This window comes from Periophthalmus magnuspinnatus, chromosome 7 (assembly GCF_009829125.3).
Source record: "Periophthalmus magnuspinnatus isolate fPerMag1 chromosome 7, fPerMag1.2.pri, whole genome shotgun sequence".
Classification (NCBI taxonomy): domain Eukaryota; kingdom Metazoa; phylum Chordata; class Actinopteri; order Gobiiformes; family Gobiidae; genus Periophthalmus; species Periophthalmus magnuspinnatus.
The window spans coordinates 32,015,500-32,039,724 of record NC_047132.1 but is presented as its reverse complement, the minus strand read 5'-3'; the positions used below and the strand labels follow the sequence as shown (position 1 = coordinate 32,039,724).

Below are 24,225 nucleotides of genomic sequence, written 5' to 3'. Positions count from 1 at the left end.
CTCCTACCACGTAAGAGACACCACAACAAAAACAAAGCACCTCCTACCACGTAAGAGACAACAAAAATACAGCACCTCCTACCATGTAAGAGACACAACAAAAACACAGCACCTCCTACCACGTAAGAGACAACAAAAACAAAAACACAACACCTCCTACCACGTAAGAGACAACAAAAACACAGCACCTCCTACCACGTAAGAGACAACAAAAACACAACACCTCCTACCACGTAAGAGACAACAAAAACACACCACACTACTTTTTACCTTTAGTTCAGTAGCGATCGGCAACTCTGAACGATTCTAGTGAAGGTGTGTGAAGTTTAAAAACACAGTTGAGCACTTCCTCTATTACCACATAATGACATCACAAGGTGGAACAGAGTGTTTTCAGTTTGACAGAAGAACTCTCACACTAAGCCTAAATCTGCAGGTTTGTTTGTGTGTTAAACGTGTGTGAATGAAACAAAACAAAACTCCATGTGTTTCCGTGATGAGGAAATTGCATCAGAAACGGCGTGATACCGGCCCTTTAAAGGCGTCTTGTATATAAAGGTTACATAGTCCACCTTTAGCTGGCCGAGTTCTTTTTCTAAATCCAGTCTGGGAAAATGTTTTTTTCATGACGTTGATGTAGTGCACTTCCACGGCGGGTTTATCAGCCGCTCTCTCAGCCCTGCGTCTCTGCTGTTTGTGTTTCTATGGTAAACTGAGCCGAGTCCCACTGAACACAAGTCCAGCTCTTTAGTGCCGGCCGAGCAGATTTATGTCCAAGAGTTTCTTCGATCAATGAAGTGATTTGTTTTTGAAAAAAGGCCCGTTTAGACTCCACGTTTTTTTGTTTTTTTTTGTTCTGCTCAAAAGGCTGTACGCAGGCAGCCCGGCACAAGCAAACTTTTACTAGCATAAAACAGCACGGATCAATGTAAAGGCTTCTCGTAATCCATAACTGAAACTTTCAAAGTACAAAGCGCGTATATATAGCATTAGGACCAGAACTTTGAGACATCTGAGAATCATTTTGAAGTGTATTTTAAGCTGACTTTCTCCAGCGCACGACAACGGTGAAAGGAAAGTAGACAATAGAACATAAGAACTTTCAAAATAAAAGTTCGCTACGCGCCGTACAAGTAACGTGACAATACATCATGGAGCCAAACATCTGTATAACAACTTTTATTTTTATTTTTTACGAGAATAATGTAAAGACGCAGATCGGCCGCAGTTCAATAACAACAGATTTGGGGTTTTCGCGGTAATTGCTTTGACTTTGACTGCTTCTGTAAAACCGCCGTAGCCGCTATAAGTTTCCAAAACATGTATTCCGCTTAACAAAACTTGAAAGCGGGATAAATAACCGGGTGCGCGCTTAAACAACGCTATTCCCGACTCAAGCGGGACACAAGTGGTGAGCTTGTTGTCTTTGTTTACTACATATTTCATACAAGGACGAAACAAAGTTATGGCCGACTTTCTCTTCATCTCCGAAAAGATATCAGGAATGCGCCAAGTCGGAAGGCGCTCCTACGGCAGATGCATTCTTATGAGGGAGGAACCTTGGAGCGTCAGTGTTTTTCCGGCTTATCTCCATCCAGATTCTATCCCCGCTGTAGTCCGGACTCCCTCCCTCTCGCTCCCCTGTATGCGCTCGGAGATAATAACTTTAATGTGGAGACTGAATTACATTTTGTCTTCTTTAAACATGGCGGTAATCTCTGACTCCTGCTGTTATTGAATTAGGCTTGGATGTGGAACGCGGGGAAGGGGGGGAGGAAAGAGGAGAGTGGAGGGATAGGGAATGAGATAAGGGTCCGCGCTCGGGCCAGAGATGTGATAGGCGACGGCAGCGCGCAGATATTGGGAGCGGGGGATGGATCAGACAATGCGGTGGGAAAAAAAGTAAAGTAGAATTAACCTCGGGGAGACCTGGGAACGCGAGGTGCGGAGTGGGAAGCGGACGGGAAAGAGGGATGAAGAGGAGGAGGAGAGCATCTTCAGAAGGGGCCGATAGAAGAGGCTACTTATTCTATTTCCCGCGGCGCTCGGGGCTATTTGAGTTATCAGGCTCACGTGGCTCAAGCGGTGATCAGGTAGTTTGGGTTCCCATCAGGCTTCGCTCACGTGGAAGTCATCAGCAGTTCTTTTAAAAGTTAACTTGAAACTCTCGAGGGTAAAAAAGGTGCGTATAAATAGCGGGGAAGTCACGGCGCGGCGTTACGGAAGGGCATCTGACGTAAACCTGGAGCGTTTCCGTCCTCTAAAGGAACGAAATTTTCTCGATAGTTGAGCAAAAGCAGATTTGTAAAACTAGTCAGTGAAATTTACATCGAAACCGTGTGAAATTCTAGCGTTTTATAATCCTAGAATCAAAAAGTGTGCTGTTAGCCGTTAGCGTGTTAGCTGTTTTTAGCGTACGCGGGCAAAACTCTCCTCTCGTCTTTGGATGTTTTTGTAAAGCCACTTATAAAGTCACTGCAGAGAATAATTAAGATGCGAGGAACGAGTCATTTTGCGTCGCTGAAAACCATTAAAAAAATAAACTAGTTCTGTTTTTCAAGTTTTTAAGACAATTAGAATCAGCTACATCACATTTAATTACGGGGAATTGGGGAAAATTAAAAATAAATGAGGCTTGTACTTTATAATAAACAAGAAATGGTGTGAAAATTCGTCGTTGTGTCCTTGGGCAAGACGCTTAAACCACCTCGTTTCCAGTGTTTTTGTAGGTTTACGTGTTTCTTGATGTAGAATTGACCGTTTTTTTTACCATTTACCGCGTAAGATTAGATCATTTTCTTCATTTTATAAGTAGAGACTGCATTTAAACAAACCAAAACTGATCCAAAACCTGAACAGGATGAAAACGAAGCTCGTACCTGTAGCGCTGGATGTTTACCTGTACGACACAGCTGACATTTCCGCAGTATAAATATTTACAATGTTTTGAAATGGGCTGTAGATACGATCAGGCTCAGGTTTCGTATCATATAAACTAAACATCCCTTGTGCCTCCACCTGACTCTAATCTCCCTGAATAAGTCATGTTCCAGGGACCAAAACATTCCCAGGTGAAGGCGTAGTAAATCAAAACAAAACACCGCGGCTCGTACTCAAATGCCACTTCGGGGTCGGCCTTTCGCACCCGGAGTGAAAAATAAACCAGGGACATTCTTTAAAACTCAGCACTTTCTCTGATAATCTGCTCATTTCCGCTTGTTCTCCCCGTTCTTTATTTTTCCAGCAGACTTCATAAAACCTGAGTCGGTCTGGACATAACGTATTGATTTCAGTTATGAGTCCATGTCCAAACTTTGGGAGGGAGACTCGTCGGCGATTCCATTGATCTGGGCACAGCTGAGGAGAATGTGAAACGGGAGCGGGTTGTTTTTGGAAGTTTTTGGAAGTGTTTTTTGTTTTTTTTTAAGCAGAAAAAGCAGCGATGTGTGTGTTTCACCTGCGCTGTTCAGTGTGGGATTCTTTGTAGAGCAGAGAGGCGTGAAAATATTTTGGCGTGGCAACCCTAGACTGTATATATAAACGGACAAAGCTAACGCGCAAATAGGACGTTAGCATGGGCGCGCTTCCTGCTTTATCGATTTTAGCTCCGGTTCTCGTCATTTTGGTCTTAAATGTTCGTATTAACCCGCTCTACATGATCCTGGAGTTTTTTATTTTTCGCTTTTGTGCCTGTAAATCAAGATATGAACATTAATAACGGACAAATCAGGCGCGTTTTTCCCGACGTTGCTCCCGCTAGGTGTTCACTCACTCCCTGCTAAACCAGCAGCGCAGGTTTAGCAGCTATTACCTTCAACAGCGTGGCTTCAGATTGGCTCTTCGGTTGCTACGATACTCGGAAATTCGGAAATATGGTGGTCAGAATTGCTGATATAGAACCGGGCAAATTCTCCGCTATAACCGCTAACCTCGATGAGCTTCGTTTGACTGGAGCCGAACGCTGTGGGGTGGCGTCTCACTCGCTTAATCCATTTCTTTACACAAGCTACGATCACGTGTTAGATCTGCGCGCTGGCTCCACTCTTTTAAGCCTCTATCTCAGAAAAATTCCAAAAGTTGTAGGAGTGAAGACGTTTGGCTGCTCATCCCTTAGTCCACTTAGCAACGCTGTCAATCAAACCTGTTGCTAACGCTAGCAGGAGCAACCTCGCTAAAAGAAGGCGCCTGATTTGTCTGTTATTAATGTTCATGTGTTGATTTACAGACACAATAGTGAAATAAAAACCCCAGGATCACGTAGAGCGGGTTAATACGAATGCTCTATTTCCATTTTCCCCGGATTGTTGCGTCATAGGTAAAAGTCTGGATTTTTACGACAATTTTTTGGACTGGATTTCTGGACAATTAGCAAAATTAAAACCCCAGGATCATGTAGAGCGGGTTAATACGAACATTTAAGACCAAAATGACAAGTCTGATAGAGATGGGTGATTATTTTTCAGTGTAAAGTGAATTGGAACCAAAGTCGATGGAGCTGGAAGTGCGGCCATCATCACTTCCAATTTGAAACACGACGCTAGCAGTTTAGCTACGTCCATTTTTAAATACAGCCTATGGTCCTGACTCTGACCCTGAAACTCTGCAATAGGAAGTCAGTGCATTATTATGTTTTTGTCATGTTATCCTTGGTTTGTACTAAGAATTAACACGAAAATCCCAGTGTTTCAAAAAGACCATAATGAGCCTAATGAAAGCCTGTGCAGTTACAAATTGTGTAACATCTATGAAAATCTAATTATCTGCTCCATTACAGCAGCAATAATGTGCAAAACGAGGGCTTCAACTCATGAACTCGAGCCAGTAAAACTGAAGTTTGGGAAAAAAAATACTACAACTTTTCCCATAAAATATTCCAATGGATTCTGAATAAGTGCCAATTAAATCCATTATAACTTTACAAGCTCCAGGTGTGTGCTTTGCAATCTTAACGATACGACGAGCCGCTGTAGTGTACGCCTCGTGTAACATCAACGGGAAGAGAAAATATTATCTTTTCAGCTGATCTCCTCTTATATACGAGCGACTGATCCAAAGGTTGGTGGTTCGAATCCCGCTCTCGACGTAAACATCATTAGTAGAACGGAAGCAGGTTGGCGGTGCGATTCCGGCTCCCACAGATGAACGCTGTCGTTGTGTCCTTGGGCAAGACACTTAACCCACCTCACTCCCACAGCGTCTGCGTACATCGGTGTATGAATGTGTGTGTGAGTGGTTGAGTCGTCCCTTGAAGGTGGAAAAGCGCTAAATAAAAATGTGCTATGTTCAGTTCTTCTACGCCACACGTGTCAAACTCAAGGCCCGTGGATCAAATGTGGCCCGCCTCGTTGTTTTATGTGGCCGCGAAAAGGTAAATTAAAAGGTACGAGTGTCTTAAAATATCAGTTTATCAGGAGATACACAGTTACACAGCCATTTTTTTCATATCTGTGCAAATCCGTACGCGATATTTGTAACTTGAATACGTAATAAATATAGAAACGGTTAATTAACAAGATTAAAAAGCAGTTGTATATTTTTTGCATTACGTTTGGTTACATTTAGATAAATTTATACTGTCTTAAAGTTACATCTGACCCTTTGAGAGCCACCATTTTGTTGATGTGGCCTCTGTGAAAATAAGTTTGACGCTCCTGATGTCCACAAGCATGAGACACAGTTCTGAGAGAATGAGACAGGGGGCGATAGGAGCCTTAAATGGCCCAGTTCGGTCTTTTCCGCTGTTTAAAAAAGTCAAATGACGCTCATCGAGGCTAGATCGGTTATAGCGGCTAATTTGGAGCCGAGTTCTATATTTGGATTTCCAACCACGAGTATCATAGCAACCAAAGAGCCAATCAGGAGCGAGGCTGTTGAAGGTAACGCCCCTCGCTTCCCGTACCGCCGGTCTGGCAGGGGGCAGGCGCTTAGCAACGCTGTCAATCAAACCTGTTGCTAACGCTAGCGGGAGCAAGAAGGCGCCTGATGTGTCTGTTATTAACGTTCATATCTTGATTTACGGATAAAAAAGCGAAATAAAAACACCAGGATCACGTAGAGCGGGTTAATACGAACATTTAAGATTAAAATGATGAGTCTGACAGCAGCAGGTTACGGAGAGAAGGGTGACGGTCCTCCAGTGCGGTGGCTAGCAGGTTAGCGACGTCCATTTAAATATACAGTCTATGGTCTATTCAGCCACGGTTAAAAAGAAAAAGTCCTTGAATATAATAACATCGTTTTCATCGGAAATTGAAATGGCGTCTCCTCTTCAGACACAGGTCAGAGCAGGGCGCGCGCGAAACGCTCCTCCAACGTTGTTAAATAACAGTAAGCGCAAAAGAACCATTTAGCTTGTGGTGTTTGGGCTCATTTCTTTCTGCAATTATGTATATCACACTGCGCAAGAGAAAGTCATAAAGAAACATAATGATCCCCTCCATACATCAGTAATAATGTTTAAAATTATGGATGAACTCGCAAACTCGTACGGAGAAGTTATTGGGAAGAATCTGATGTTTTTGTGTCAGTTCGAGGGCAGGGTTAATTACATCAGGACGACATCTGGTATTATCTGTGTAAGTAAATATGGATTTCATTGTTAAACCGGAAGAAAATTATATTCTGCGCGAACTCAAGGAAAGTGTCTAAGCATTAAAGTCGACCGATGCTGCAGAATGGACTTTTTTTTTAGAGATTTTAACCATGTTTTTAGTTGATTCCTTCTTGAAAAAGTTGTATTTGGAGTGATTTATGTTTGAGTTTAATCTTTAATCGCTTATTTTCAAGACGCCATTTTGTCGATCGACCCTCTTTTCTTCACCTCCACTGTGGCGTTTGCACTTCCTGCTCCAGTTTTATTCTCTTAACCGGTGATACTCGTAGGATTCGGGAGCGTCGCGTCGTTATTTTGGCCCTTTTTTTTTTTTTTTTTTTAAATCTGCTGCTCTATTGTGACGTGCAGCTGTCCATAGGGGGCGCTGACAGCATTTAGCGCTTTGTTTTGATGACGTTTACGGCGACGTCAGCTTCCGTTGGACGCCGCGGTTTTCTAACGCGGAAGTCAGCGGATTTGTTTCTTTTATTGAGTCGTTTTCGATGAATATTGTGATTTAAAATGTGTAAATTATAACAGAATGATCCACGAGTGTCACAGATTTACGAAAGTACATCTTTATAATTCCTCGTCTGTCAGTGCATCTTTGTTTGAATCGATATTTTGTTTCTTTTAGCTTCGAGCCCATGCCGTGGACATGAACGGGAACCAGGTGGAAAACCCCATCGACCTTTACATCTTCGTCATCGACATGAACGACAACCGCCCGGAGTTCAAGAACCAGGTCTATAACGGCTCCGTAGACGAAGGCTCCAAACCAGGTAACGCTTCACTCGCACGATCAAGATATTCACTTTATCCCGGGAGTTACCGTGGGCGCCGCCATTGTCATTCGGCTTTTCTTTTTTTAAACTTCTATATGGACGACAGAGCTGTTCAAAGCCTCCAGAGACTCGCTGCGGTGTTGACTTGTTGGTCACGTGATCACTGAACGTTTTACACAAATCTAAACTACTTTATATCAGATTTTTGCTGCAAAACTTTTCCAGAATTCTCCATTGAAACAGTTGTCCCTCACTATATCGTGGTTCAACTTTTTTAGGGGGGAATTTTGCATGTTTTTGTTTTTTTTTTGTTTTTACAGTGTATGAACGTGCATTGTGTTGTGCGTCCTGATTGGCTGTTGGACTGTAGACCATTGTGTCCTGCGTCCTGATTGGCTGTTGGACTGTAGACCATTGTGTCGTGCGTCCTGATTGGCTGTTGGACTGTAGACCATTGTGTCCTGCGTCCTGATTGGCTGTTGGACTGTAGACCATTGTGTCGTGCGTCCTGATTGGCTGTTGGACTGTAGACCATTGTCCATCAGTCTCCTCCGTGCCGTGTCTCCTGTCCAGTACAGAATGTGTTCAGACAAATTTACATAAACGTTGGATCTCAGTGTGACTCTGAAGTGCTGTACATTTGCGATTTGTTTTCTCCCCGACAAAACCCACAATGTCGATGAAACGTTCCGCGCTGACAAAGACGCCTACGAAGGTTTGAACTTTGAGAGTTTAAACGAGAGAGAAATGTGAGAAAATGTTAACGCCTGTGTGAGAAAAGTGTATAAAGTGTGTGGTGAGGGGTTTTACAGACAAAAACATAGAGAATAATGTAAAAAATAAAGCTGATACTTCTCGGATTTCGCTTATTGCGGGTTATTTTTAGAACGTAACGAGGGAGCTTAAAATGAGTGCTGCTTTAGAACCTTAAGTCATGTCAAAGCTGCCATTTTTACTTGTGCACTAAATCTCCGCTCTCCATCTCTTACGTTATATTGCTTTCTACTTTCATCTGTTTTTAAGTACCTATTTCACTCAAGACATTTGCTATTTTCACCACGTTCTACATTTATTATATTTGCATTATCGTTTACTTTTACTCTTTGTTTTTTTATTGTATATTAAGACGTTCGAGCTTCTGTGTCCGACTCATTTCCTTTCGTATCAGCCACATTTGTCCAAGTCCAAGTAAACAACATCACCCAAAGTCTACAGAATGTTTTATTTTTTACCCCGGAGAGAGTCTATTTACCGCTTGAGATAAACTGTTTCCAGAGCTGATAAACGTCGGTGCAGGAGGTTTGTCATATCGTAGACACTGGCGGTGAAGAGGAGTCAATGAAGAGGCTGATAACTCTGCTGCTGTGGTGTGTAGTCGTAGTGATTGGATGGAGGATACTGGAAAGTTCCTATTTCTTTGCACTCGCTCGGATCAGAGGCTGACCAGCAGGGGGCGTAGGTGGTGAGAAGTGTCTGTGTCTGATTTACCGTATTTTCCGGACTAAACGTCGCTCTGGAGAATAAGTCGCATTTTTTGGGGGAAATTTATTTTACAAAATCTGAGACGAAGATCAGTCTGGATCTGCCAGGCTACACAAAAACTTTTTTTTTCTTTCTTTCTTTTTTTCTATCTGTCTCTCTGTCTTTCTTTTTTCTTTTTTTCTTTCTATCTGTCTTTGTCATTTTTCTTTCCATCTTTGTGTCTGTCTCTTTCTTTTTTCTTTCTTTCAGTCTCTGTCTTTCTTTTTTCTTTCTATCTATCTCTCTTTTTTCTTTCTTTCTTTCTTTCTTTCTGTCTCTGTCTTTGTTTTTTCTTTCTTTCCATCTGTCTTTTTTTCTTTATCCTTTTATCTGTGTCTGTCTTTTTTCTTTCTTTCTTTCTATCTCTGTCTTTATTTTTCTATCTTTCTATCTGTATCTATCTTTTTTCTTCCTATCTTTCTGTCTGTCTCTTTTTTCTTTCCTTCAGTCTCTGTCTTTATTTTTTCTTTTTTCTATCTCTCTGTGTCTCTTTTTTCTTTCTCTCAGTCTCTGTCTTTCTTTTTTCTTTCTATCTATCTCTCTTTTTTCTTTCTTTCTTTTTTCTGTCTCTGTCTTTGTTTTTTCTTTCTTTCCATCTCTCTTTTTTTCTTTATCCTTTTGTCTGTGTGTCTGTCTTTTTTCTTTCTTTCTATCTATCTATCTCTGTCTTTATTTTTCTACCTTTCTATCTGTATCTATCTTTTTTCTTCCTTTCTGTCTGTTTCTTTTTTCTTTCTTTCAGTCTCTGTCTTTATTTTTTCTTTCTATCTCTCTTTTTTCTTTCTATCTGTCTTTATTTTTCTATCTTTCTGTTTCTTTTTTCTTTCTATCTGTTCAACACTCATAATAATTAAAGATTAAAAGCAGCTTGAACAGTTGAGTCTTCAGGTGTTTTCTGAAGGTGGTGAGGTCGGTGCAGACTCGGAGTTGTTGTGGTGGAGTGTTCCAGAGGGTGGAGGCAACGATGGAGAAGGCTCTGTCTCCCCAGGTTCTCCCCAGGTTCTCCCCAGGTTCTCCCCAGGTTCTCCCCAGGTTCTCCCCAGGTTCTCCTCAGGTTCTCCCCAGATTCTCCCCAGGTTCTCCTCAGGTTCTTCCCAGGATCTTCCCAGGTTCTCTCCAGGTTCTCCCCAGGTTCTCTCCAGGTTCTCCTCAGGTTTGGAGCCTGGTCCTACAAGGGAGGGAGAGAAGGTTTGCGTTTGAGGAGCAGAGGGAGCGAGAGGGAACGTGGTGATGGAGCAGATCTGTGAGGCGGGAGGAAAAGAAAAAAAGACATGACAAAAGAAAAAAAAATCTCATAAAGGCCTGAAACACGTCGACTTCCGCAGAATCTATATACATCCGTGTTTGCTTCTATCTCAAGGCGTGAGACGAAGGAGGTGGAGACCAGACCGATGTCCGTCTGCGTAAAGAAACACACGGAGACATCACCGCCCGGGCCTCGCTCTGCGCCCGCGGCTCGGTCAGCGGTCCGTCAGGTCTTATGCGGGTTGTTAAAACTATAACTAACCCAGAGCATGTGTGAGTATTTCCCGTAGCTTTTATTTAGCCAGCAGACGGTGAAAATGTCCCCTCTAGTGGCTTTTATTCATCCGGCGGCCGCGGCGGTCATAAAGCAGAGGAGATTGGGGATTAAATGTACCACGCTGTAGCGCCGCCGGGTCATTTTCAGCCTAACCTCAGTGCGGAACAATAACACGGGGAGGACCGGCGTGCGCTGGTTTGCGAGCGTGAGCCTTTATTACGCCTGAGGAGATCGCTAAAGCCGCCCAGGTGCCTCCTTCTGCGCCTCCTGCGTTCAGTTCCTCGCCGTTTCTCCGCTCCCTCTCATCTCTCCGGCCTCACGCGTTTTTTTTTTGACAAGTCCGTGTGTTATGCATGACATTCATCCCAACAATAATCATTAAAAAGGGACTTTGAGAGTTTAGAGCTCCAGCGGTTTCAATGGAAGACCAATTACAGACTTGAATTAGTTTGCAAATTAAAGCTTCATTATGGGCGCTTAATCCTGTCAGGCGCAGCTTAGGACGCCCGTACAAAGGACCCACATTAAAGTCCTTAAGAGCGTGGAGCTTAATGAAATTACCCCCGTGATGTGTAACGCCGTCTGGTGTGAGCCGTCGCGCCGTCACGTTTACCTGGATAACGTTTGAGAAATATCGGCAGTGGTTCACGTTCTAAAAATAACCCGCAATAAGTGAAATCCAAGAAGTATTAGCTTTATTTTTTACATTATTCTCTATGTTTTTGTCTGTAAAACCCCTCACCACACACTTTATACACTTTTCTCACACAGGCGTTAACGTTTCCTCACATTTCTCTCTTGTTTCAGTGAGTTTGATGCTTTGGTGAATCAGTTCTTGGTTTTGTTTTGACTCGATTTGCAGGATTTGTGAAGGAGAAATGGTGTTGGTTGTTTGTTTCCTTGTTTGCCTGTGATGAACACTGTACTGAGCCCAACTTTGAGACTTTTTTATACTAAACAAACTAAAAATGTTCCCTTTTATTCGCTCAGTCAGACATTAGAGACACACAGTTACTACTACTACTACTTCTACTACTACTACAGTTATATATTTACATCTCTGAGTAAAAATGAGGCGTCATAAAACTGTTTTATTTAACTTTTCTGGCACTATCTGCTTTTTTCAATGGAGATATTCAAATGTTCCACAGTGTAACTTTACCGTAGCCTTTATAGAGACATGCAAATGGTGCAACCGGGCAAAGTTACACGTCATATCTGTGGAAAGGCGAGTTCGCTAACAGTAAAAGGCGACACAAACATGAGCAGCAGAATAAATGTGTGTGTTCAGTGGTCGCTCATTAACATTTTCTCACATTTCTCTCTTGTTTAAACTCTCTCAAAGTTCAAACGTTTCATCGACATTGTGGGTTTTGTCGGGGAGAAAACAAATTGCAAACGCACAGCACTTCAGAGTCACACTGCGATCCAACGTTTATGTAAATTTGTTTGATATAGTGATGGACAACTGTACCTCTAAAAGTACTTTTGTAACTCTTAAGTTATATCTGAGATTCCAGAATTTTTAAAGAAACACAGCGGTAGAACTTCACCTGTTTGATTCCATGGAAATAGAAAGTTAAATCCCTACTACGGAACATTCTCCATGGAGCTGGCCCGATGTGGTCGAATTAATCAAATTTATTACAGCTCACCGTGGAAAAATAATACATGTTTACAACAATTAACGGTGCTCAATTAAACAGAAGTAATAGAAATTAAGAAACTCAGGAAGAATTCAGTGGATTTATTGATTTGGAGTGAGACCCAGAGTAAACTTGTTGCTTGTTTTTTCTTCTTTATTTATCTGATTAACTGTTAATATCTTACGTTAACAAACCAGACAAGTGTTCAGTTCTGTCTGTGCTTCATGGAGCTGAATAAATATAAATGTGTTACGTTAGCGTGATGTACTGATATTCAGCCTGTTGGTCCACATTTTATTATTATTATTAGAACTTGATTTAAAGATAAAATGTTTGTTCTTGGGCTCAGATTTTGTAAAATAAATTTCCCCCAAAAATGCGACTTATACATGTTTTTTTCTTCATTATTTTGCATTTTTTGTGGTGCGACTTATTCTCCAGAGCGACGTTTCGTCCTTATATCACGATAATTATTAAAGTTGCAGACAGTTTAAAATGTTATACAGATGAATAATTATAATTTTAATCTTATGAAAGTAAAAAGTTCTCTAAGAGCGTTAATTATAGTACGTAAGAGTTTGCAAATACAGGCAACATTCTTTGGAAACGTGAAATATTATCTCCGTTTTGTACTTTTTAAACATTGTTTCTTGGTGAAATGAGTATCTTAGTGATAGTTTTAGTGTTGATTAGTATCTGGGCATCGTAGAACAAAAAAATGTGATAATTATTATAACTCGCCTTCTTGATCTCGGATTTTGTAAAATAAATTTCCCCCAAAATGTGACTTATATATGTTTTTTTCTTCATTATTCTGCATTTTTTGTGGTGCGACTTATTCTCCAGAGCGACGCATAGTCCAGAAAATACAGTACATCACGATAATTATTAAAGTTGCAGACAGTTTAAAATGTTATGCAGATGAATAATTATAATTTTAATGTTATGAATCTTATGAAAGTAGGCAACATTTTCAGGAAACGTGAAATATTATCTCCGTTTTGTACTTTTTAAATATTGTTTCTTGGTGAAATGAGTATCTTCAGTGATAGTTTTAGTATTGATTAGTATCTGGGCATCATAAAATTTCCCCAAAAATGCGACTTATATATGTTTTTTTCTTCATTATTCTGCATTTTTTGGCTGGTGCAATACAGTCCTTCTTCCTTCACTGTTTATAGACGAGCTCATAATGTGTCGATTAGTCAGAAACGCAACTAAAAGAAACAGAAATCTCGACGCAACACAGACTTCATTTACACCGTTTATTTATATGACTAATTACTACTTCAGCGTGAGTGTTTCTTTAAATACGACCGTCCTCTTCAGCTGAAACTCCGTACTCTACCACTTGTCCTTTAAAGCAGTGAGAGCGACTTGGAATCATCCCAAATTTAGAGCGTCGTCTTCCCCGCGCGCCGCCTTCGGTCTGCGCCCGTTCGCTCGGAGAGGTCCTTTACGCCGCTCCCTGTGGCCCGGTCGCTGACAAATGCTGCTTTGAAATGTAATGAAGTTTGAAACGGGAGCCGCGCTAACAATTATCGTCGGACAGGCCCCGTCACCGCCATGATATCACAATCTGCGGCAATTAGAGGCGGCTGGAGCGGAGGTAGAGCGAAGCGTCTGGGGAGGGTGACGGCCAATCATCGAGCGGGAGTTTTATGAGCGCAGGGAAGCAGACGGCGAATGAGGAACGAGGCTGTAGTGTCTCCGTAGATCCGACCTGTGAGCGTCCCCGTCCGTTCGTGTGAATATACAGTCGCAGCAGTGAGGGAGGAGTGATTCTGATGTTTATAATCGTTTTATTTTTGCAGCGTTTTGTTTATTTTGTGCCGTAATTGGGGGTTTATGAAGGTGTCGCTTTCACACGTTTATTTCAGTGTCGGAGTTGGGTGTTTGTGATGGTTACAAAACAGAAAACGGGACCGAAACGTAGCAGAGATGACGGTGAACTGCAGCAAACGGTGACAGTAGTTGCAGTAGTCAACGGTTTGTTACTACTACTACGACTACTACTACTACGACTACTACTACTACGACTACGACTGCTACTGCCGCTAATAATAATAATAATAACTCATTTTATCTATAATCACCTTTCAAAACACCCAAGGACACTGCTAAAGTCTGAAAAACACCAATAGTAGCAGCCACAGACGTAGCTAACCTGCTAGCCGCCGCGTTCCAAACAGGAAGTGATCATGCGCGCACTTCCTGCTCCATCGGTTCTGGCTCCAATTCACTTTAAATTGAAAAGCTGTGTCCTCTCTCTCTCTGTACCTGCTGCTGTCAGACTCGTCGTTTTGGTCTTAAATGTTTCGTATTAACCCGCTCTACAACCCGCTAGCGTTAGCAACAGGTTTGATTGACAGTGGTTTAGCAGGACGTGGGCGGGAAAGTGCGTTACCTTCAACAGCTTCGCTCCGGATTGTTCAGTTGCTACGATATTCGCCGCTGTACCTGCTCCGGCCTCGATGAGCTTCATTTGGAGCTGAACGCTGTGGTGACGTCACACTTCACTTCTTGACTCGGTCTGTGGTCGTAGCGGATGCAGCGGTGTTTGTAACGATGTGGACACTGAGTCATGATATAAAAAACTTTTACAGATTCTGAAATGCACCTTTTGGTTTATTCAAATTGTTCACATTTTGAAGTAGTTCTGAAGTGAGTGAGTCACACTGTTGATGTGGGTGATGATGATTAACGATCACTGGAACTGAACTGATTTATGTCCCCTCTCCCTCTCTCTTCTCCTCCCCCTCCATCTCACTCTCCCTCTCCTTCCATGACCCTCTCTCTCTCTTTCCCTCTCTCTATTCCTCCCACCCTCCGTCTTGCTCTCTCTTTCCCTCTCCCTCCCTCTCTCACTCTCTCCGTCTCTCTTCCTTCCTCCCCCTTTTCCTCCTCCTCCCTCCGTCTCATGCTCTCTCCCTCCCTCCGTCTCGCTCTCTATCTCCCTCTCTCTCTCCCTCCCGCTCTCCCTCTTTCCCTCCCCTCCCTCTCTCTCCTCCTCTCTCCCTCCCTCCTTCTCTCCCTCTCTCTCTCTCTTTCCCTCCCCATCCCTCCCTCTTCCCCTCTCTCTCTTTCCCTTCTCCCTCCCTGTCCTCCTCCTCTCCCTCTCTCTCTCCCTCTCTTTCTCTCCTCCTCTTTCCCTCCCTCCCTCCTTCTCTCTCTCTCTTCCTCTCTCTTTTTCTTCCCCTCCTCTCTCCCTCCCCTCCTCTCTCTCCCTCCCTCCTTCTCTCTCTCTCCCTCTCTCTTTTTCTTCCCCTCCTCTCTCCCTCCCTCCCCTCCTCTCTCTCTCCCTCCCTCCCCTCCTCTCTCTCTCCCTCTCTCTTTTTCTTCCCCTCCTCTCTCTCTCCCTCCCTCCTTCTCTCTCTCCCTCCCTCCCTCCTTCTCTCTCTCTTTCCCTCCCCCTCTCTCCCTCCCTCCCCTCCTCTCTCTCTCCCTCCCTCCTTCTCTCTCTCTTTCCCTCCCCCTCTCTCCCTCCCTCCCCTCCCCTCCTCTCTCTCTCCCTCCCTCCCCTCCCCTCTCTCTCCCTCCCTCCTTCTCTCTCTCTCTCCCTCCCCTCCTCTCTCTCTCTCTCTCCCTCCCTCCCCCTCTCCCTCCCTCATTCTCTCTCTCTCCTCAGGGACTTACGTGATGCACTTGTCGGCGTTCGACGCTGATGACAACACCACGGCCAATGGGATGGTGCGATACCGGATCCTGTCCCAAACGCCGCACAGTCCCATCCCGAACATGTTCACCATCAACAGCGAGACGGGGGACATCGTCACCGTGGCGCCCGGCCTGGACCGAGAGGTGGGTGTGGCCTAATAATTATAACACACCCACAAAACAACAAAACAAGACGCTGGCGGACATTTTGTTTGTGTTGATGTTGTGAAGCAAAGGAAGAAGATGGAGTTAAACCAGTTTTACTTTTCACAGACAGAGGGCGCCAGTAGCTCAGTCGCTCAAGTATTAACCCGCTGATCTGAAGGTTGCCAGTTCAAATCCCACTCTCGACGTAAACATCATCGGTTGAGCGATGCGATCCGCTGAGCCACAGGTTGCCGGTGCGATTCCAGCTCCCACACCGTCGTCGCGTCCTTGAGCAAGACACTTAACCCCGGCCTCCTCCTCCTACTGTTGTATGAATGTGTGAGTAAAGTAAAGTGCTTTGAGTGACTGGAATGTGGAAAAACTATATAAAAAAATGTCCGTTTACCGTTTTTGCCATAACGTCGAATACGCACCGTTGCAAAATTCCACGTTCCGGCGCTTCTGTTCTCCGCACACATCCGTTCCCAGTCCTACGTGAGCTTTTAATTTCAGCAAATACATCAGGTAACTTGTAAAAAAAAAAGACGCTAATGATACAGCGCATCTCGGTATTAAGATAAAATCCCCCATAGACAGTCGAAACGGCGCGTCCTCCTAAAGATTTAATATATTCACCGCTACAACAACGTTAAAACAAACACTTTACTTGTCTTCGCACCTTGTTGAGTCTATTTCTCTCACTCCATTACCATAATATAGATGTTTGCACTTGATAAACCAATGCTTCCTCTAATCAGCCAAAATGAGAGAACCCTTACTCATCATTTTAATTAAATTTCCATAATTTCATTTTAATGTCTATAGAGCAGATCTTTCACCCTGAAAATTATTCTACTCACAGCTCAATTAGCAGCCCAATAACATTTGCATAAAGTACACTAAACCCCGCGACGATGAAAGCGCAAAAAACACACAGACTGTTTATATAAGTGCACATAGTTAACCCGCTAGCCGCCGCCGCCGTTCGAACAGGAAGTGATCGTGTGCGCGCTTCCGGTTCGAATTCACTTTACATTAGAAAACTGTGGCGTCTCTTTCTCTGTAACTGCTACTTCAGACTCGTCATTTTGGTCTTAAATGTTCGTATTAACCCGCTCGACGTGATCCCGGCCTATAAAACGGTGCGGCTAATTTATAGATTTGTACTGGCTAACGTCCACCGGGGGGCGCTCTCTAGCAGTAAATGCAAAAGTGAGACAGACATGAGGAATGTTTTGATTTTGAACTGTCATTTTGTGCATCGTGCCGCAGTCTCGTCATGGAAAACGCACGAAGAAATGTAAATGATGCAGGTTTTAAGATAAAGGCAGTGGATCTGGCGTCAAAGAAGGAAATAGAGCCACTGCGCGTAAGTTTGACCGTAAAAGAAGGAAATAGAGCCACTGCGCGTAAGTTTGACTATAAAAGAAGGAAATAGAGCCACTGCGCGTCAGTTTGACAATAAAAGAAGGAAATAGAGCCACTGCGCGTCAGTTTGAGCATAAAAGAAGGAAATAAAGCTGCTGCGCGTAAGTTTGACAATAAAAGAAGGAAATATATCCCCTCCACGTAAGTTTGGAATCAAAGAAATGATGGTGCGACTTTGGAGGCGGCAGCGGGAAGAACTTTCAGAAGAAATAAAAGCAGATGACCCGGGTTGGTGCTGTTTTATTTTCTAAACCTGCAGGTGTGTTCATCCCATGTTGATGCCGTGTTGGTGCTGATTTTCAGGCACAGTTTGAAAAAAGCGTGTCTTAAAACAAAACAAAAAAACTCTGTGTACCGTTTTTCTGGGTAAATATGTGGCTTATATATGTACAAAATGAATTTCCTTTTAAAACTTACCCGGCGCAGCTTATATTCAGGTGCGCAGTCTGAAATGTACGGTAATAACAGACAAATCAGGCGCTGTCTTTCCCTGAGGTCTCTCCCACTAGCGTTAGCAACAGGTTTTATTGACAGCGTTGCTAAGGTGCAGGGGGGAAGGGGCGTTACTTTCAACAACCTCGCTCCGGATTGGCTCTTCGGTTGCTATGACACTCGCCACCGGAATTCCTAATATAGAACTCGGCTCCAAATTCGCCGCTATAACTGCTAGCCTCGATTAGCTTCATTTGGGTGACGTCACGCTCGCTCAGTCCACTTCTTTACACCGTCTACGGCAAAAACGTGAAATATACGGCCGGTGTTGATGTAATGCTTTTGAAGATTTAGCTGTGCAGTTTGTTTAAAGGACAGCAGGCCGCGCCACCGTCCGCTCTTATCTCTGTTTATGGCGCGCCGTTAGCCAACACATTTTTTACCCAGATGACACTCGGAGATGCAGCTTCTTACGAATGTTTGGCGAGCATTTGTCATCGGCGACACCTGTACATTTTTTTTTTTTCCTTTCCCCTTACAGTAAATCGCCGTCTCTCTGCGGTCACCTTGTTTATGCCGTTCTCAAAAGTTGTGACAAGCTCCAAATGTGTTTATATCGCCACGCGGGCGACGTGCCGATGACAAGCCGGCGAAAAAGAAACGCAGAGGACAGATCCCCCTCCCAAACTGTCAAAACGCTGACAGAACTATTAACGACACATCATGCCACACGGAGCATCTCCTGTAGACATTTGAGACGTTTTATTTCGTGTCTGCGAGGAGTTTCGAGGTAAAGATCGAGTAGGACGCGAGGTACGACGCCCGCGACACCCAGGGGACACGTACACAGGCGCGCTCGAGATGGTAAAACATAAGTAACGATACGAGAGACAACGGAGAAAGAGAGGAGAACAGGTGGATGGGAGGATGCAGATGTTAGAACAAAGGGAGAGGTTTGCGGGGATGTGGAGATGGAGAAGTGACAGCGCGGAGTGAGTGACAGTGATGAGAGACGAGGTACCGGAACAGACTAGAAGGAAATACAAAGGGGGGGAAGTAGTTTTTAGATGACAATGCAATGTCAAACGCTCCAAAAGCATCTGCCGCGGATAAACTTATTTGAGAAAGTGGAGATAGCTTTGCTGAAAAAAGATAATTAACTGTTTTATTGAACTTTCCGTACAAATTCCAAGTGCTTTTTGCTCCGATATTGCTCCGGGCCTGGTTAGTTCTTGGTTGAGAGATCGCTGGGAATATCAGAGACCACAGTGGGGCGCTAGCGTTGTGTCCTTAGGCAAGACACTTCACCCACACTGCCTGGCATGAATGAGGGGCGTTGGCGCAGATTGGCAGCCTCACTTCCATCAGTCTGTCCCAGGGCAGCTGCGGCTACAGTAGCATCTTTCCATCTCTGAGTGTGGAGTGAATGGATGATGCTGTAAAACGCGACGAGTGTCTTGAAAAAGCACTAAATAAATCCAGTAATTAGGTAATTAAGTATATTTTTCTTGAGTTTATTTCCATTTTTGAGTGTTAAACCAACTGTAGAAATAATAGATGATAAATAAATAAATATATAAATGAAATTTGTACTGATTAAATTTCAAATCATGTATCTAAACATATTAGAAGCAGAAGGTCACAGGTGATCACTTCAACTTTGACTTTACCTTTAATTAGGCCTGGAACATTTATTTTAGGTTTGTGCCACTATAAAGTCATTAAGGTTTTGTTTTAATTTTTTGTGGTGGAATTACTTGAATTTGCAGTAAAAAGTTGTGTTTCTGATCACGGGGCCAATTCAGCAGAAGGACTGAGGGACCAACACAAATTGCTCTGAGGGCTGCATTTTGCCCCTGGGCCATAGTTTGGACAGCCCTGGCATAAGATAAAATGATTAATAAAACAATGAATATCAAGACGTATTTGGGTTTTTATTTTATTTATGTATTTATGTATTATTATTATTATTATTATTATTATTATTATTGTTATTATTATTGTTTTTTATTATTATTAGTAGTAGTAGTAGTAGTATTTATTTATTTATTTATTTGTATTTTTTATAATTTTTTTTTTAAAGGGGAAGAGGAGAATCTTGATTTTTTTTGTTTTTTTATTATTATTATTTTTTAATCATACAAATAAAAAAAATGATCACACAAAAAAAGAGACATATTTTGGCTGTTCCGTTTAGTTTTTATCTGTATCATAAAAACTGTAAAAAAGTAAAAAGTACACATTATCATACACACTTCATATTTCAGTATCTGTTGTTTCTTATATCTGGGGTATTTTACAAGTTCAAAATCTGACTGAAGTTTTCTTTTAAACTGAACTCGTTTCCGTCGCCTCTGTCACATTTTCTCTTCTAAAACTCCATCCTGCTTCCCGTCCTCCTCATCCTCACCCGCTCTATATTTATCGGCGCACTTCCACGGGCCGCTCTGCCTCGGTCTGGTGACACTGACACGGTTATTCTGAAGCCTCCCACTGCAGGTCCAGAGTGTCAGGCTCAAGGGCACAGAAGGTCTTATATAACTTCAAAATAAGGATTAGGCCTGTCTACATCACGCCTTTCACTCTAAAGCTGCTTATTCAAATTTGAGCCTTACCTGTTCTGACAAATGTCACTAAGAATTTATTTTGCGTTTTAAAACAGTGCATTTATTTCCACACGCAGACATCACAATATTGTTTTATGTGGTTATTATTTTTATTTTATTGTTTTAATTAAAGGATAATCGCCTTAAATTTGATACTGAATGAGCGTAGACTGTATAAAGAAGTGAGTCTGACGTCATCCACGGCGTTCAGCTCGTCGAGGCTAACAGTTATAGCGGCTAATCTGGAGCCGAGTAGCATCAACGCGAGTATCATAGCAACCAAAGAGCCAATCCAGAGCGAGGCTGTTGAAGGTAACGCCTCTTTCTGTCCTTTCACCGCCGGTTTAGCAGAGAGCGAGCCCTTAGCAACGCTGTCAATCAAACCTGTTGCTAACGCTAGCGGGAGTGACCTCGGGGGAAAGAAGTCGCCCGATTTGTCTGTTATTAATGTTCATATCTTTATTTACAGACACAATAGTGAAATAAAAAACACCAGGATCATGTCGAGCGGGTTAGCCCTGTAGCGTCGGATGCTATCGTCGCCGGACTTTCCGTCGCCGTAACTCCGCAACCGATTGTGCTTCGTGTAAATTCAAACGGCGTCTCAAAGCGGAGACACGGGGCTCTTTAAATATTTTACTGTCGTTACGGTAATGCGCTTATGTTCTCGAAGACGACCAATTAGAGTGCGGTTATTCAAGGTGTCAAAGAAAAAACACAGATGGACGTGTAAAATAGAGGAAGTTGTGTGAAAAAATGCAGGACTTTAACATGATTTTTATCGCTGAAAAAGAATAAAAGTCTAGGCGAGCTGCACTGATCTATAATGTGCTCAGTCCTTAAAGGGTTAATACAAACATTTAAGACCGAAATGACGAGTCTGACAGCAGCAGGTACAGAGAGAGGACACAGTTTTTCAATGTAAAGTGAATTGGAGCCAGAAGCGCGCACAGCTAGCAGGTTAGCTATGTCCATTTAGATATAGTCTATGGCTGCTACTTTTAATATTTTTCAGATTCTAGAAGTTTCCTTGGGTGTTTTAAAAGGTGCGTATAGATAAAATGAAGTGTTAGTATTATTATTAGCAGCAGTAGTAGTAGTAGTAGTTGTAGTTGTAGTAGTAGTAGTAGTACCAAACCATTGACTACTGCAACTACTGTCACTTTAAAAAACACCAAAAAAACACAAACAGAAATACAAAAAAATGTCATTAAACTTAATATTTATGGAGTGAACGGGCTTTTGTAAACTGCTGTTGGATGAAAACGCTTCAATTTGTCAAACCAAAAAATATCAACTACACTTTTGAGGGATGAAATGTTTTAAATAAAATTACAGCGTTCAATTCTCCTTTGATTTTTTTTTTGTTTTTTCTTTATATTTTCCGCATTAACAGTCGTAGAAGTTCGGTCTATAGCCGTAGTTCACGACCTTTTTTTCTTTCCTTCCATTACCCGACATTCTACCGTTTAATAAGAAAACAAAACATTTTTATGATTAATATGAATGATTATGAAACTGTAATCACCGTAGTTTAATTTATAGCGTCAACAGCCCATCGCTTTATTAAAACTCGAGCGGTAAAGTTTGAGATTTTTGTTTAAGAAACTGTGGGCTTCCTCCAGGGCCGGGTTGAGGCGTTTGGCGGCTCCTAAACGAGATTTTGGTTGGGGCCCCCTAATGGTACTGTTTAAAAAAAAATCTATGCACCAAGGGCCAACTGTAGCACTGGCACTAGCAAAAAAACAACAACAACAAAAAAACAACACCTTTATTCTGCTCTTTTTTTCAAACTACAGTTGCTCCACCCCTAAACTTTATTTTAGGAGCTATGTTTTTATTTAATGACACTGACACAATCCTAAAGGTTTTTTCCCCTTTATTTCAAGTTTGCTTCAAATTACTTCAGATTAAATGAAATTATTAACTAAATTTGGCAGTTCTCTCTGAGGTTGTGGCCCTAAACAAATGCTTAGTATGTTTATGCTCTGGCTCCCACCGTGGCTCCTGGCCCTGGCCCTGGCTCTGGCTCTGGCCCTGGTTCTGGGTCCAGCTCTGGTTTTGGCTCTGACTCTGGCTCTGGCTCTGACCCTGGCTCCAGCCCTGGTTCTGGCTCCTGGTTCTGGCTCCCGGCCCTGCCTCTGGCCCTGGCGCTGGTTCTGGCTTCCCTGAAAATTCTTTGGGAAACTGTCTAACCACTGGACAATAGTGTAATAAAGTAGCACAAATAAAGTAACACAAAAAAAAAACTACTTAAAGATCCTTGAGAACCATGATCCAGACTTTACCTTTTTGTTTTCCCTTCCAGACGTAACTCGCCGTTTCCTTCTCACGCTCAAACTTCGTACCTTCCCAAACTTCTCTTTTTTACACTAAACAAACTAAACAGCCCCAACGAACAAACGAGCAAAGAAAAACACGTACAGAACTCCACTTTCTCACACGGAAAGTAGCACCTCCATTGAAAAGTTTGTAAAAAGGATGCTAAAGGTGGACTCGTACAGTTCTATTCTCTTTGCACATCTGAGCGCGCTCCGTAGCGCCGAATCAAAGCCGCTGTACGGTCCGCTCTGCTTTACAGGTGCACACTACAAAGAGAAGCGCGCGTCTTCTGGTCCACTGTTAGTCAGCACTTGGGCTCTTTGAAACTCCAAACTTTGCGTGCGCTCTGTGCTCCTGGCCTGTGGGGCTTTGGAGGTGTGAGGAGGTGCGCGCGGCTATTTCTGGTCGTCCGGCTCTTTTCCCATGAGGCTTTGCTGCATCCCGGGCTGTCTCCTCTGCACTCTCTTCTGTTCTGTACTTTTGAAATGCATTCTTCCTCCTCTTTCAACTCCCACTCTGCCTCTGTAGCCGGGTCTCTACTGGGGCCGCTGGACTTTCAAGAGCTTGTTGACACAATACGAGTACTTCTTTTATTTCTACTATAAAGAACTGCAGTTCCTCGGGTTCAGTTCAGTCTATTTCTACTTTTACTCCATTTGCGTAATCAATACAGCAACATTTCGCAGTACTCTCCAGTCAGAAGCTGTTTAAACTTTTCATCTCACAGCTCAGTTCATTCCCCCGAAAACTTTTTTTTTTATATCAATATGAGAACTAATCATGCGGTGAGTGAAGTCTGCTGGTCTGTGGCTGTTTTCTGAGCCTCGTCGCTAAATTGTTGCACGAGAAAATAGTGAATTTTTACACAGAACGGTGCGATTGACTGGAGTTTAGATCAAATTTTACGACCCTTGCAGCGGCTTCAAGGATTTAGCATGAGCACGTGGAGAAAACGGAGCTTTTTTTTGTGTTTTAACGAGCCGTGAGAACAAAGAGAAGTACAATAAAATAGATATTAACATGTATTTTTGTACTTTAGAATACAAGTACTCCTCCTCCAGGGCCGGTTTTAGGCATTTTGCGGGTTCTAAACAAGATTTTGATTGAGGCCCCTTAATGCGTACACAGTTTTTAAAAACATCCGTGCACCGAGGACTAACTGTAGCTCTGGGGTTTTATGCTAACACGCTAACGTAGCCTGATACATATAACGATCTCTTTCTTCTTATATTAAGTAAATACTGATACAGATGTCAAAAGTTGTTCATTGTTTTTCCATTTTCCATCATTTCTTTTGGAGATCTTCAAAACGTGGCTGTAGCAAAGCGCGGATTAGGAGTTCGCAGCTAATTAGGGTTGAACGGAACTTTATTTACGATCGTGTTTCGCCGCTAGATGGAATAAACGTAAACGTAAGTAACTGAATAAAGATCAGGGACTGTTACGAACCTGTTGGTCTGGTTTGTTGTTTACGGGACCTGAGGTTAAAGGGGGTTGGTCTGAGGACAGTGAGACTCTCGCCAGGACGTTGGACATGTTCACCTTTAGGATGTGTGGGACATGGACT

General features: G+C 42.8%; 1 protein-coding gene across 2 annotated transcripts in view; it reads left to right on the top strand.

Annotated features, from left to right (window-relative positions):
• Positions 1–24,225, top strand: part of LOC117373074 (cadherin-4-like) — a 535,276-nt gene that overhangs the window by 440,737 nt on the left and 70,314 nt on the right. For both annotated transcript variants that reach the window (XM_055223000.1, XM_055223001.1), the window contains 2 exons: positions 7,230–7,374; positions 15,695–15,867. In XM_055223000.1, the coding sequence (XP_055078975.1) occupies positions 7,230–7,374; positions 15,695–15,867 (318 nt within the window). The remainder of the gene's footprint in view (positions 1–7,229; positions 7,375–15,694; positions 15,868–24,225) is intronic.